The sequence below is a fragment of the Sus scrofa genome, chromosome 7, assembly GCF_054392235.1.
Source record: "Sus scrofa isolate SSC_HxYL_T2T_F1_AM1 chromosome 7, Sscrofa_HxYL_maternal_Yorkshire_Landrace_v2.0, whole genome shotgun sequence".
NCBI lineage: Eukaryota > Metazoa > Chordata > Mammalia > Artiodactyla > Suidae > Sus > Sus scrofa.
Window position 1 is genome coordinate 28,405,990 of NC_139389.1, and position 14,027 is coordinate 28,420,016.

Sequence of the window (14,027 nt, forward strand, 5' to 3'; positions counted from 1 at the left end):
AAGAAATGGGGCAATTTTGCCCTCAGTGCCCTGGGCAGCCCCCCTCCCTCGCCCCTTTGTGATGTCCCCTTCTCTCTTTCCTCGGCGAGCTTGCTTTCTCTCCCATGACCTGACCCACTTTGTTCTCTGCCTCTGCCTGCCCCCCAGTTCCCCGCCTCTCCCTGCCCCCCAGTTCCCCGGTCTGTGTTGGGTTGAAGGGCAGGGGACAAGCGCCAGAGGTACTGCTGGCGGTATAAAGCCAGCAGCCTCTGCTGATCTGGGAGAGGTCCAGAAATAAGGGGCCGCAGAGGGTTGAGACGAGACTTCTAGGGCGCCCTTTGCTCGGCTGGAGGTGAAGGTAGCGGGATTTGGCCTCCACTGAATGGACCAAGCTCAAACTGTGTAGGAGGCTTGCGGGAGGGGACAGGAATGGGAGGGCTCTGTCTGCCCGCCCCTCCTCTCCCTTGCAGCCCTCGTAGCCCGCCCACCAGTCTGAGCTGCTACTGCTGAGGCTGGTCGGCCTGAAGTCTCCCGGACAGAGGCACAGACAGGTGGGGAGAGAAAGTCAGTGGGGAAAGAGTAGGATCACTCAGAGTCTTAGAGTGCGTGTGCATTTGGGGGTGGTGTTGGAGGGGAGGGGAGTGGGTCCAGGGTGAGTGGTGCTGTGGGGTGTGAGGGTAGAAGAAACATGTTTAAGGTGGGGTTTCTGGGAGTTCCTGTCGCGGAGCAGCGGAAGAGAATCCGACTAGGAACCATGAGGTTGCGGGTTCGATCCCTGACCTCGCTCAGTAGGTTAAGGATCTGGCGTTGCCGTGAGCTGTGGTGTAGGTCGCAGATGCAGCTCAGATCTGGCGTTGCTGTGCCTGTGGCATAGGCTGGCAGCTGTAGCTCCAAATAGACCCCTAGCCTGGGAACCTCCATATGCCGCGGGTGCAGCCCTAAAGAGCAAAAAAATAAAATTAAAAAAAAAAAAAAAAGGTAGGGTTTCCGGGTGTGTGGGTTTGTGCACAAGTGTGGCATGATGAGAACTGAGATTTTGAAGGTGAGAAGATGAGGATAGAGGAGAGGAGGTTCGAGATAGGAGGGTCATGAAGGGAGATGGAGGGAGCGTTGTCGGGGTGTGTGCTTGTCGGATGATGCAGGCACCGTGATGTGCTAAACGAAGGTGGTGTGAGTTAAATGTACGTGCAGGTGTAGACAATCCTGGCCAATGCAAGTGTGCAAATGAATGTCCTGGCCCCCTTAAAGGGCACCCGCAGATTGTTCTTAGAAGAGCTGGAGCTGGAGAAGTTATCTGGGGAAGGGAAGGGCCTTCATTAACCTCTTCTTGCCTGCAGCTGAAGAGTCTGGAATTAAGGAGAATCATGGGGTCCAGGGCTGAGCTGCACACCCTCTTAGGTGGACTCTCATTCCTCCTGCTACTGATGTCAGGCCAGGGGGCCAAGGGTGGCTCCTTCAAAGAGAGGTGACAACAGAGGGGGCAGGGCCAGGGGTGAGGTCTTCATGAAACCTGCTGGAGGTGGGGCTTCACGGGGCAAAACAAAGTTCGGAATGGGGGTGAGACTGTCATTTCTAGGGAGGGTGGGCCTCGGTGGAGCCTGAAGGGAAGTGGGGGGCTCCTGGCTCTCCAGGGCCTGGCCCACTCAGTGTCTCTCACCTTCTCCGGCACGGGCGCAGTCAGGGGGTCTGCTCCAGGCAGACGCTGGTGGTTCCACTCCGTTACAACGAGTCCTACAGCCAACCGGTATATAAGCCCTACTTGACCCTGTGCCCTGGAAGGCGTGTCTGCAGCACCTACAGGTGAGGGATGGGGAGCCTGGACTCCGGGGTCTCTCAAGAGGAACCCCAAGAACCGGGACCGGGACCCATGTGCCAATGTCCAGAGCCCGGCGCTGTGTTCCAGGACCACCTACCGCGTGGCCTGGCGGGAGGTGCGGAGAGAAGTGCAGCAGACCCACGCCGTGTGCTGCCAGGGCTGGAAAAAGCGGCATCCCGGGGCGCTCACCTGTGATGAAGGTGAGGTTGGATCTTCCTAGGCCTCGTGGGAGGTTCGCCCCGCCGGGCTGGGGAGCCAGGCAGTCTGCCCGGTTCTGAATCCCACGTCCTGCGCCCGCAGCCATCTGCGCCAAGCCCTGCCAAAACGGAGGCGTCTGCGTGCGGCCGGACCAGTGCGAGTGCGCCCCGGGCTGGGGGGGGAGGCACTGTCACGTGGGTGAGTCGGCCCGCCCTCCCTCAGGGGTGGGGCCGGGACCTCCCGCCCCGCCCTCTCAGCCCCCCTCCTCTTTCCGGTAACTAGACGTGGATGAATGTAGAACTGGCGTCACTCTCTGCTCTCACCGGTGCCACAATACGGCAGGCAGCTTCACCTGTGGCTGCCCCCACGGCCTGGTGCTGGGCCCCGATGGGCGCACTTGCGCAGAAGGGGCCTCAGAGCCCCCAACCAGTGCCAGCATCCTCAGTGTGGCTGGTGAGTGGGTGGGAGCAGGGGGCGTGCCGAGTGCGTTGGGGTCAGGGCCAGGGCGGTGGTCATGCTCGCTCTCCTTTGTCCCAGTTCGGGAAGCTGGACGTGAAGATCGTGCTCTGAGGCGGGAGATCCGCGAGCTGCGAGGGCGCCTGGAGCGGCTGGAGCAGGTGTGCGGAGATGTCTGGGGTTAAGGCTGCAGAGCGGGGCGGACCTCATCCCCAACACCCTGAGGTGCCTCTTCCTTTGTAGTGGGCAGGTCAGGCTGGGGCCTGGGTCCGAGCCGTGCTGCCCATGCCGCCTGAAGAGCTGCAGCCCGAACAGGTGGCAGAGCTGTGGGGCCGGGGCGACCGGATCGAGTCTCTCAGTGACCAGGTGCTGCTGCTGGAGGAGAAGCTAGGCGCCTGTGAGTCCTCTTGCCTCTCTCTGCTGGGACCCTCATCTCCCAACAACAGCCTCTAGCTCCTCCATATCAGACACCTTTCCCCCACTGGGTTTTCTATTTTCCAAAACCCATTCCCAGAGGTCCTATCGTGGCTCAGTGGTTACCAAATCTGATTAGGAACCATGAGGTTGCAGGTTCAATCCCTGGCCTCGCTCAGTGGGTTAAGGATCTGGCATTGCCGTGAATTGTGGTGTAGGTGGAAGACGCAGCTCGGATCCCGTGTTGCTGTGGCTCTGACTTAGGCGGGCAGCTACAGTTCCGATTAGACCCCTAGCCTGGGAACCTCCATGTGCCGTTGGTGCGGTGCTAAAAAGACAAAAAAACAAAAACAAACAAAACCCTTCCCCTGCACTCACTCAGCCCACACCTTCCCCAGATTTCCACGCTTTACCCACCCCTTCTTCTGGTACCCTGTCTCCAACTCAGTGGTTCCATTTATTGTTAAGTGACACTGTCAATCTCTTCAGTGTCCAGGGCCCACTCCAGGCATCCAAGAATCCATAGTCAATGTGTCTGCCTGTCCCCTTGTCATTAACCAGGCTCCTGTGAGGACAACAGCCTGGGCCCAGGCCTCAGTCGGCGGAGATAAGGTGCTTCTGCAGGGCCCCTGCCCCCCTAATTTATACAGAAACTGGATCCACTAATCCTCTGGGATTGGCCAGCTGGGGAGCTGCAGATAAGGGTATCTGCCCCTAAGGAGCAATGAACAGTGGACACTTTGGAAAACTGAAGACAGGAGGAGGGCAGGTTGTCTTGGCCCACCTCCAAGTCTGCCCGCTGGGGCAGACGCCTGGGTGAGGACTGCTTTTTTAACTCCTTAACAAACACAGCCAGAAAGTGCCCAGATCTCTCTCAATCTTTATTCTTGGTTTCTTGCTGTTATCCAGATAATTAATAAAAATCAACCGCACAAAACTGGGTCCCACCCTCTCCTTTTGCTCCCAGCCCACCTCCCTGGTTGTGGGCACAGGTCTGGGGTGGGAGGCAGGGAGTGGCTAATGCCACCGGGAGGAAATGAAAACTGGCTCAGAGAGGGGAAGCCTCAAAAGAAAAGAGAAATAAATTAAAAGCCCTCCCATCCCCTCCCGCCAGGGTCCAGTCCCTTTCCCCAGGGAGAAGTGGGTGCAGCACCTGGGGTCTGCATCTTCCCCTCGCGTCTGGTTAGAGTGGTACAGCGGGGCTGCGGGGGCGCTGGCTGGGGCCAGGACCACTGAACAGCTGTACCAAGGGGATGAGGGGATGCAGAAACGTGGAGACCAAACTGGCCTCCAGGTGCTCCACCCTGGGCACCTGGATGCGGGCAGGGATGAGACCTCTGAGAAGAGTCCAGCCTCCGCTGACAGGAGGCTCCACGGGAGGGAGGGGGAGGGTGGAGGAATGTTTCTGGGATGAGCCCGGGAGGAGCGGTCCAGGCATCAGCCTCCAGCCGCAGTGTGAGGAGTCCTCCTCATAAACGGATGTGTCCACTGGACTTGGGAGTGCGGAACTGTTCCACAGAATGAATGACTTCACTGGCAAATGTGGGGCGGAGCGCGAGAGACCACGAAGGAGGAGGGCCCGCTGGGGGCGGGATGGAGTGTTCCTACCTTTGTGTAGGCTGAGCCACTGGAGATGAGGGGGAGGCAACTGTCCCACAGACAAGATGGCACAGAAGGTGGGGGTCAGGAGAGATTGCACCTGGGCAAGAGTCCGTGGGGCGGGGGCACTGGGGAGGGGGGCAGGGAGCGGTGCTGTAACCACATTCACTTCAGGAGCTGAAGATTCCAAGGAGGAGAACGAGTGGGGAGAGGGGAGATGAGGAAGAGGGCTTGGCCCAGCTTCAGGCCCACTGGGCTAGTGGGTGTGGAGAAGGTGGGGGGCAGATGGGAAGGGAGCTCAGAGCCGGGCCTCGCCCACCCCTCCGGGCTTCTTCAGGTAGTCGCCGCCACCCCTGCCATCGGTGGAGATTTCCCGGAAGACGGTGAGCATCGAGTGCCGGACTCTGTCGGCCAGAGCTGGGACATCGTCTGGGGTCAGCCCTTCTGTGGGCACTGGGGGCAGCACCCGCACCTGACATCGGCCTGTGGGGGAGCGGGAGGGGGAGCACATCATGGCCTGTCTGCCAGGCTGCTGCCCACGGGTGGGGCCTGGTGTATGAGCGCTCCTGCTACATACTCCCCTCCCCAACTTTTCAGTTCTCTTGCCCCTGCCCTGGACAACTGCCCCTCAGCTTGCCAACTGCCGCCCGGTCCTGCACAGAGCCTGTCCCGGGGCCAGGTCCAGACGCCCCCTCAGCACCCTGCCAGCCCAACCATCTCGGTTTAGCAATTACTGCCGAAAGTTACAGCTTTGCACACTCGGACTTGTCCTTCCTGCCAGGCAGTAACAGCCCCTCTTGGAGGCAGCAAACATTAGCCATCTAGCTGGGTCTGGGGGGCGCTTCCTGAGGACTTATGGCTGGATGTGGGGGTCACATTGGATGATCCTGTGGACACCTCACAGTTCTGACACTGACCAGCCCCTGCCTCTCAGGGATGTCCTCCCGGCCTCTCGCCTGGCCTTTCTGGCCACCCCCAACCCCAGACCTGCTTGGGGCCCTCACCCGAAGTGAAGCGGCGCTCCTTCTTGCAGTAGAAGTCTTGATAGGATGACATGACTATGGGGACGATGGGAACCTGAGGGAAGGGCAAAACCATCAGTCCCCAGCGCTCTTCTGAGGCTCCCATGACAAGCCTCCACCAGCAGAGGAAGGGCTGGTGGGGGCTGGGGACCCAGCAGAGGAAGGGGCATAGCATCACCTGGGCCTGCACTGCGAGGTGGAAGGCGCCACGTTTGAAGGGCAGCATGGAGCCATTGTGGTTTCTCGTGCCCTCAGGAAAAACCCAGACCCGCACCTGGGCAAGAAAGAAGGTCAAGGAAGACACATGGAGGGGTCAGAAAATGGTTGTCAGGAGTTCCTGTCGTGGCATGGCGGAAATGAATCCCAGTAGGAACCATGAGGTTGCAGGTTCGATCCCTGGCCTCGCTCAGTGGGTTAAGGATCCGTCATGTTGCCGTGAACTGTGGTGTAGGTTGCAAACGCGGCTTGGATCCCCCGTTGCTGTGGCTGTGGTGTAGGCCGGCCGCTGTAGTTCCCATTCGACCCCTAGTCTGGGAACCTCCATATGCCGCAGGTGCGGCCCTAACAGGAAAAAAAAAAAAAAAAAAAAAAAAAGAAAGAAAGAAAATGGTTGTGAGGCTATAATGGGACTTCTGAGGCCTGCGGGTCCTGCACATCAGTTTATTTACAATCATTCTACTCCATAACCCCCCTTTCCCCAGGGTGACTCACGTCCTGTGTGAGCAGGGTCTGAGCAACCTCGGACATGACACTGATGGCATCCCCAGTGCGCTTCCGGTCAATGAAGATGACTCCTGCCAGCCAGCAAGCCAGCCCGGCAGAGCCGGCCCACAGGAGCTCACGCTTGGCAATGGGCACACAGCGGCCTGGCAGGACCTCCATCATCCCTAGGGCGGGGGTAGGGGGGTGGGGTGAGGGTCAGAATGTTCCAGGAAGCAGCCCACCTCTCCCAGGGCATCACCGCACTACCAGGGACTGGAGATCCGGGAAGAGGCCGGCTGGGGGGAGGGGGAGGGAGGCCCCAGGAAGGAAGGGTGACTGCAGGCATTTGTCCTGCTTATGAGGGTGGCTGTACCCCAGGGAAAGAGGCCCGGGGAGGGAGCAAGTTGGGCAACGTCCCAGACGAGCGAGGGTTGAGGGCCTCTAGGGCAGGAGATCCCGGGGACGGTCCAGGAGGCCGGGCATGGGGAGGGGAGGGTGCTTACCAAGCAGGTCGAGGGAGCTCTGGTGGTTGGAGACGACGACATAGGGCTGTGAGGGAGGGAAGTGGTGAGCCCCTCGCACCTCCACTCGGATCCCGTACAGGTATTTGATGTGGAGCAGCATCAGACGCAAGATCCTGTGGGGGTTCCACGTGGCAAGGGGTTCGGGCGGGGTCCCTCGACGCCCACCTGCAGGCCGCGGTGGCCTCCCCTCCTATGGTTCTGGGCATCTCTGCAGTCGTCTCCTCTTCCATGTCCCTGAGCTCTCAGGGTCCCTACACTCCCACTGCCCTCCCCACCTGCATCTCGCTGCTGCCCCTTAGGTTCCCGCACACCCCAAACCCCTTGGCCCTCACTTCATGTTCTCGACGTTGCGTCCTCGCACGGCGCACACGGGGATGGCGAGCACAGCCAGGAAGAGGATCCAGCCGTTGTAGAAGGCCATCTTGAAGAAGTACTTGGCACTGGGGCTGCAGAACCACAGGGTGGGCAGCAGGAAGAGCAGCAGCACGAAGAGCAGCAGTAGCAGCGTCCAGGCCCCTGGCCACAGCTCCATTCTGGTCACCTGCAGGGGATGGAGCAAGGGACAGTGGGCATGCTTCCTGGAGGGGGGCGGGGTGGACAAGGTGCAAAAGGCAGGGTCCGGGGGCTACAGGGACGAGGCTGGAGACACAGAATGGGGCCAGGGCTCCAGGAAAACCTGTCCAGGAAGCCTCTCTAGGATGCGGATGGTGGGGAGGGAGCTCAGGACTGCTCTCCCTGAGGGCTCCAGATGTATTCAGACAAGGGACACAAGACAGGGACATCCATGGCTCACACCACACACATGACAATAAAAGGACATTAATAGTAAAAACAGCTAATGCCTGTAGCTGGTAAGGATCTTATAGCTGTCCACCCCTCTGCTCTCCAATATGGTAGCTGCCAGCCACATATGGCTACCGAGTCCTGGAAATGTGGCCTAGTCTGAATTGAGAGGAGCTAGAGGTATAAAATACACACCAGGTTTCAAAAATGGATGAAAAACAGAATATCAAACATCCCATAATAATGTAATAATCTTTGGTATTGATTATATTCTTTTCTTTTGGCTGTGCCCACAGCATGTGAAAGTTCCTGGGCCAGGGATCGAATCTGCACCACAGCTACGGCAGTGCTGGATCCTTAACCTGCTGCACCACACGGGAAGGCCCTGACTACATTCTTAACGTGTAACTTCCTGGATATACTGGGTTTGATATACTAAGGTTAATTTCACCCTGTTAATTTTTATCTTTTGCGTGTAGCTCCTAGAAAATTAAAATTACATATGTGGCTTGCATTATATTTCTGTTGAACAGAGCTGGTCTGTACACTATGTTAAGCCCTTAAATACGAACCACACAATTTGCGTTTTAAAGGAAATAGGTCCAGAGAGTTGATAAGACTCCTAAGAAACACTTCCTATCTAAAGCTTGTGCTCCTACCCACTTGGTTAAACTGCCGCCCATGTGTAAATACACAAAAGTACAGAGAGCACGCAGCAGATAAAGCAGAACTGACAGAACACCCCGATGTTCTCAGGACTGACTGGCAAGAATAAAGGATCTATCACTAATGCAACACGGACACACACAGTCAAACAAAGACTGACCTATTCACACGCCTAGGCAAATTTATAATCACACCCCTTACAGATAAAGGATCGTAAATGTTTACCCAGAAAAACCCCACTCCACCTGTTCCCAGATAAACCCGCGGACATACCAGGAGTGCCTACATCCATTAATCCTGCCTCCACAGACAGACAGACAGATCCCACCACCTTCTTCCCTCCTGTCCAGCGTCGCTGGAGGCAATATGGTCAGGCGGGCAGGGTGGAAGACCTTGCCAAGTGAACAAAGGAAGGCAGAGTCAAAGGGACATCACACTACTTGCCCTGGGAGCGGGAAGAGCTCACGACGAAGGGCACAGGCGAGCAGAACCAGCTTGGTAGGCTCTTCCTCCTTCCTCCACTCTGCCCCACTGTTGGAAGCAGGATTACAATCCCCCAAAGAGTGTCCAGGGCAAATGTCTGTGTTTCATACCAAGGCCAAAGGCACTCCCTTCCAGTGACGAAAGGGCTGTGGCCCATGGTAAGCCCACTGCCAAGGGTGGACATAGGCAACAGAAGAGGGACTCTGCCAGCTTTGGGTTAGGCCATCCTACCTCCCCCACAAGCGTCTCCCTGGAGTATCTGCAACAGGTTCCTCTCTTCCCCTTCCGCCACCTTCCACGTGGCAACCACGGGTGTTTCCGTGACACAGATCAGAGCCTATCTCTTGCCCAAAGGCCCTTCCCAACAAGTCAACTTTGGCTTACATTTTTGTCCCCATCCCCACAAATTCCTTTTTCTCTCCAGTCACTGACTGACTTCGGTTCCTCCGACACACCGTGATCTTTCATGCCCCTGTGCCATGAACACACTGTTCCCTTTGGGTGGACTGTTCTTCTGCCTCTTCTCTTGCCTCACACAGTTCAGTGGCACTTTTTGGAAGTCTTCCTGAAGACCCCTCCAGACCTCTGTTTTCGTTACAATTTTATCTTATCACTGGTTCTTAAGGTGTAGAAATACAATTTTTTTTTTTCTTTTTAAGTCCGCACCCATGGCGTGTGGAAGTTCCCAGGCTAGCGGCTGAACCAGAGCTGCAGCTGCCGGCCTACACCACAGCCACAGCAACACATGCCTCCGAGCCGCGTCTTCGACCTACACCACAGCTCATGGCAATGCCGGATCCTTAACACACTGAGTGAGGCCAGGGATCGAACCTGCGTCCTCGTGGATACTAGTCAGATCTGTTTCTGCTGTGCCACAACGGGAACTCTTAGAAATACAAATTCTTGAACTTCACTCTACAGCTACCGAATCAGAATTTTTGAGGTTGGGCTCATCAATCTGTATGTTATTTTAACAAGCCTTCCATGTGAGTCTGATGTACACACAAGTTAGAAAACCACTGATCTTGACACTAGACAGCGTGTAACCATTCAAGAGCCATTTCTGTTTCCCTCCCTAACCCGTAAGCAGCTTGAGGACAGGGACTGTTTTATCCCCAATGCCCAGAACAGAAGGAAGCAGAGAAGATGCTCAATAAACATTTGCTGAATAGATTATAAGACTGTATACATTCCCATACAGACGGAACTCACGACAGAGAACACAGACAGAATTGATGACAGAGACAAAGTTCTGAACATGAATCAGACAGCTACTTTTTTTTTTTTTTTTTTTTTTTTTGTCTTTTTGCCTTTTCTAGGGCCACTCCTTCGGCATATGGAGGTTCCCAGGCTAGGGGTCTAATCAGCTGTAGCCATCGGCCTACACCACAGCCACAGCAACGTGGGATCTGAGCCGCGTCTGCGACCTACACCACAGCTCACGGCAACGCCGGATCGTTAACCCACTGAGCAAGGCCAGGGATCAAACCTGCATCCTCATGGTTCCTAGTCGGATTCGTTAACCACTGAGCCACGATGGGAACTCCAGACAGCTACCTTCTTGAGGACTATGAAAGGAAAAGGCAATGAACACACCAGGCCTGACAGTAACCAACTCTGAAGAGACACAAACGATATAGGGTCACAGTGAAGGCAGAGGGACGAGAAGCAAAATGGCACATACCATCTCACACACAAGAGCAACATACAGAACAGGGATTAACATGCCACAAGCAAAAGATGCTGCTGTCATCAAATGCGTGCCTACAGTGCAAAGAGTGAGGGCAGATGATGTGCAGGGCAGAGCTGACCCTGTGCTATGCACTGAGCTCCGTGGACACAAGACTGTACCCAGGCACTGGAGGTGATGCGTGTGAAGGGACACAGGCCGGGGGGTCAGCAAGGCATGGTGCGTGGGGAGGGTTCTTTAGGAACGTGGAGGCCCAGTTACCTTCCTAACATGTGACATTAAGTGACCCTCTTCAGAGCAGGAATGTCTAAGGATTTACGTCCAAGGATTTATAAGCACAATGGAATGCCAATTGAGGTAACAAACAGATGGCTCACAAAACATACTGCCAATAAAATTATGAAATAAATAGTTTGTGTAACTGGGGGCATACAAGTTCTGGACGTGTCACATCAGCACATCACGTGCAGGGGCACGCATGGTGTGGTGTGACCAGGGACTGGGAACACACATGCAGCAAAGAGGCCAACCGTGACTGTGTGCTGGTCAGCTAAGCCCCGGGATCCCACACACGAAGAGGATTGCACATGGTGGGACTGTGGACATAACCTGTGAGCCCAAACAAAATCAAGGAGAATTTCTACATGCTCAAATAAACGTGCAAAAACATTCAATGTGCAAGAAACATGAAACCACATAATAGACACAAAAGATAACACACACACACACATGGGAACATGATGAGACGACGTGAGGCAGGGACATAAGATGTGAGAGGAGGCAATTCTGATGGAAAATAACCCATCGTTTCTCCACGGCCTGTGGACAGCATAGGACAACCCAGCTGCACACAGCACACAAGCCATTAAACATGTCAAAGGCACACCCACTCAGTGTGGAAAACATGGCCCCCACAAGGCATCTGTGTGTCAGTAAGGGTCGGGCACAGCACGGAGGCCACCGAGAAACAAGAGGTTCTGTGCCTAGACAGAAACAGAGGTGTCTGAGGGCATTCCTAGGAAGCAAATTCTGCGGGGGGGGAGGGGGGGGAAGAAGGGCAATAAACTGCCTTCTGCCTGCCCCAAGCCCCCAAGAGTCAGGTGGGGCCAAAGGGCAAGAAAAGGAATTGGGGAAGGTGTTGGGCACTCCCTCTGCAAGATTCCCTGTCCACACCCCATCCCAAATGCACAGGGTCTCCGCCTCTCCTCCTTCTCAGGCCTCCTCTCCTTTCCCCAGCAACCCTCTCCCCAGTCGGCCCTTCTTTTCCCACCAGCCGTCTCCTCGGCCCGCCCTCCCAGACCCAATCTTTCCCCCATCCCCTCCTCCACGTCCCTTTCAGCACCCTCCTCCCTCCTCCTCCCATCCCTTTCCTGCCCCCACCTCAGTGGGGTGGGGGGCCTGGGGGGCTGGCCCCCTCCCCAGCCAGGCTGCGGCAGCGGTGGTGGCGGGTGGCTGTGTCTCTGCCTCAGTCGGGGTGTCGGTGCCAAGGGGGGCGACAGGATTTGGGGGTGTCCTAGCCCCGGCCGATGGAGGGGAGGTGAGAGTGGGAGGCTGGGCCCATAGCGGTAGGAATGGTGGGGGGTTGTCCCCCCAGCTCCCTCCCTCCCTCCCTCCCTTCCTGCCGTCTCGGAGGGCTGGGGCTGCTGCTGCCGCTATCCCCCGCCACCCCTCCCCACGCCCGCTCGTTTCCGGGGCTGGCCAGGAAGTAGGGGGCGGTGATGGGCGCCCTGTTTTGCCAATCGCCGCCCGGGGACCTTGGCATCTCTTCCCCACATCTTTCTGTCTCCTCCGGCTAGCTCCACCCCACGAGAGCTCTGCTGGGCTCTGCCTCCGTGTCTCTGGCCTTCTGTGGCTTCAGCGGCACCTTTTTGTCTCCAGTTTCCTTTCAGCACACATGGCTTGGGTCCCTTGGTGCTGTATTCCTTCCTTGGCCAGTTCCTTCCCAGCCTGCAAAAAGCTCTCCTCCTACAGCTGATTGGTTTCTTCCTTTCTCCTGAACTCCCACATCTGCTGCTTATTCCCTCTGACTCCATCCCTTCTCCAACTCTCTTTTCCTGTTCCCTGTTCAAGTCCAAATATTTATCAAGCACTTACTAAACGCCAAGCACTGAGTTCTTCACCTCTCTTGTTCTCTCCAGGGCTCCATCTCACTCCACCTCACCCTGCAGCCCTCTTGTCTGATCTCTTTGCCCTTTGTCCCCACCACCCCCCACCACTATCTCCCAGCAGCCCAGCTCCCTCCACCACCACCTTCCCCCTTCCTGGCCTTTGGAGAGAAGGGATACTCTCAGGCCCTCTCCCTGCCCCTGTTCTTCCGTGTTCTTTAAACCTCAGTACTTTTTCTAGTTCTCTCCTTCCTATCAGTCTCCTTACTCCTCTAAGCTGAAACTACTCCTCCGCAACATAGAAAAGATGTACTCTTTTCTTCCAATGGAAACTGGGCATAGGGTTGCTTTGTGGAAAAGACTTGTGAGGAAGAATGCTGATTCCTTTGGGCCCAGCATGCCTCCTTAATTCTGTAGTCACATACCTAGCTCTCTCTCCTGCCTGTTGCCCTCTTTCCCATATTCCCATCGGCCCCTTATCGGGATCACTCCATCACTCTTCCCTTCTTGGTCTCTGCTTCTCCGCTCATAAACGTTTCCCCTAAACCTCTAAGCGCCTCCTAAACCCTTACCTCCCCTGCCTTAGGCGTCAACTAACATCTCACCTTGCCTCACTTGAGTCACCTGAGGCCTTTTGCCGGGATGTTGTTGAGCAGCCCTTAGCCTGTGTCGGGCCTCAACCCTCTCAGACACCTTTGCCCTGCAAGCGTTTTACAAGCCCTGAGGAAGAGGATGTAAAGAATACTGGTGATGGGAAGACTGTTACCTAGTTCTGCTTCTTGGGCCACAGTGAGGACCACTGACTGTAGAAAAGGACCAAACTCGTACGAAAGGCCCAAGCTCTATAGCAGGTTGCCCAAGTCCCTGGGGGTACAGCTCAGAGGAAGACCCCAGGTCAGCTAGGCCAAGTACGTGAAGGAAGGGGCGGGCCTAACCCCATCCCGCCGCGGGTCGCCTAAAAAGGGGCGGGCCTTGCCTCTTCTGCACCCATTCACAAAGCCGAGGAGATTTTTGCTCTTAAGGCTTAAAACGGAGAGGAGGTCAACCCTGTTCTACTCTGTGTCACACTGAAAGGGGGATGGGCCTTCAGTTCTGCTGTGTAAATCACCTAAGGAGGGGCGGGCTGAGTCGTCCAGCCGAGGGAGATGGATTAACACCAGCGCAGCAGATCGATGCTCGCACCATCCAAACGTCGGGCTAATCCCAATTCTGCTCCCTTCTTCACTAAGAGTGAGGGGCGGACCCAAGTTCTGCTCTTTACGTCACCGAAGGAGGCCGGAGCCATTTTGAACCCTGCGACCCCAGTAATGGTCCTCTTTTCCGAGCTCTTCGCTGTCTTTTCCGATCTCGGCCAATCAGGGGCGAAAGGAACAACCCAATCAGCAGAGAGACAGAGAGAGAGAGAGAGAAAAAAAAAAAAACCACGATCGGAGGACCCGGATGAGGCCGAGCCGAGGCCTTTGAACTCCAAACCTCGCCAATTGTAGAGCAGTCACCATGGCGACAAGAGAGCGAGGTGAAGGGGTGGGATCAGAGAAGGCTCAACCCTCACAGGATTGGCCCTCCCCGCCCCTCCGCCGGCTGCGCACG

General features: G+C 56.2%; 2 protein-coding genes across 10 annotated transcripts; one reads left to right on the forward strand and one right to left on the reverse strand.

The window, feature by feature from the left end:
- Nucleotides 1-468: 468 nt before the first annotated feature.
- EGFL8 (EGF like domain multiple 8) lies at nt 469-3,800 on the forward strand. Of its 2 annotated transcripts, NM_001123111.1 has the most exons (9): nt 485-530; nt 1,317-1,444; nt 1,657-1,779; nt 1,883-1,995; nt 2,096-2,191; nt 2,276-2,446; nt 2,531-2,610; nt 2,693-2,846; nt 3,425-3,800. In NM_001123111.1, exons 2-9 carry the CDS (start codon nt 1,344-1,346, stop codon nt 3,472-3,474), a joined length of 888 nt encoding a protein of 295 aa, NP_001116583.1. In that variant the 5' UTR covers nt 485-530; nt 1,317-1,343; the 3' UTR covers nt 3,475-3,800. The 2 variants fall into 2 exon arrangements, with proteins under 2 accessions (XP_020953622.1, NP_001116583.1); XM_021097963.2 differs by lacking the exon at nt 2,096-2,191 and having other exon boundaries at nt 469-530.
- AGPAT1 (1-acylglycerol-3-phosphate O-acyltransferase 1) lies at nt 3,724-13,759 on the reverse strand. Of its 8 annotated transcripts, none has more exons than XM_084966784.1 (8): nt 11,713-12,008; nt 8,433-8,551; nt 7,043-7,251; nt 6,690-6,823; nt 6,196-6,371; nt 5,663-5,758; nt 5,467-5,539; nt 3,724-4,945 (listed from the first exon to the last, which is right to left on the reverse strand). In XM_084966784.1, the coding sequence occupies exons 3-8, from the start codon at nt 7,240-7,242 to the stop codon at nt 4,761-4,763; spliced, it is 864 nt and encodes a 287-aa protein (XP_084822910.1). In that variant the 5' UTR covers nt 7,243-7,251; nt 8,433-8,551; nt 11,713-12,008; the 3' UTR covers nt 3,724-4,760.
- Between the last annotated feature and the right edge of the window lie 268 nt (nt 13,760-14,027).

Coding starts and splice junctions, on each gene's coding strand:
- EGFL8 (NM_001123111.1), top strand. CDS start 1,344: ATGGGGTCCAGGGCTGAGCTGCACACCCTCTTAGGTGGACTCTCATTC. Junction 1,445..1,656: donor GGTGGCTCCTTCAAAGAGAG/GTGACAACAGAG, acceptor GCACGGGCGCAG/TCAGGGGGTCTGCTCCAGGC. Junction 2,611..2,692: donor GCCTGGAGCGGCTGGAGCAG/GTGTGCGGAGAT, acceptor CTTCCTTTGTAG/TGGGCAGGTCAGGCTGGGGC.
- AGPAT1 (XM_084966780.1), bottom strand. Junction 6,824..7,042: donor CGCAACGTCGAGAACATGAA/GTGAGGGCCAAG, acceptor GAACCCCCACAG/GATCTTGCGTCTGATGCTGC. Junction 5,759..6,195: donor AGACCCTGCTCACACAGGAC/GTGAGTCACCCT, acceptor TTTCTTGCCCAG/GTGCGGGTCTGGGTTTTTCC.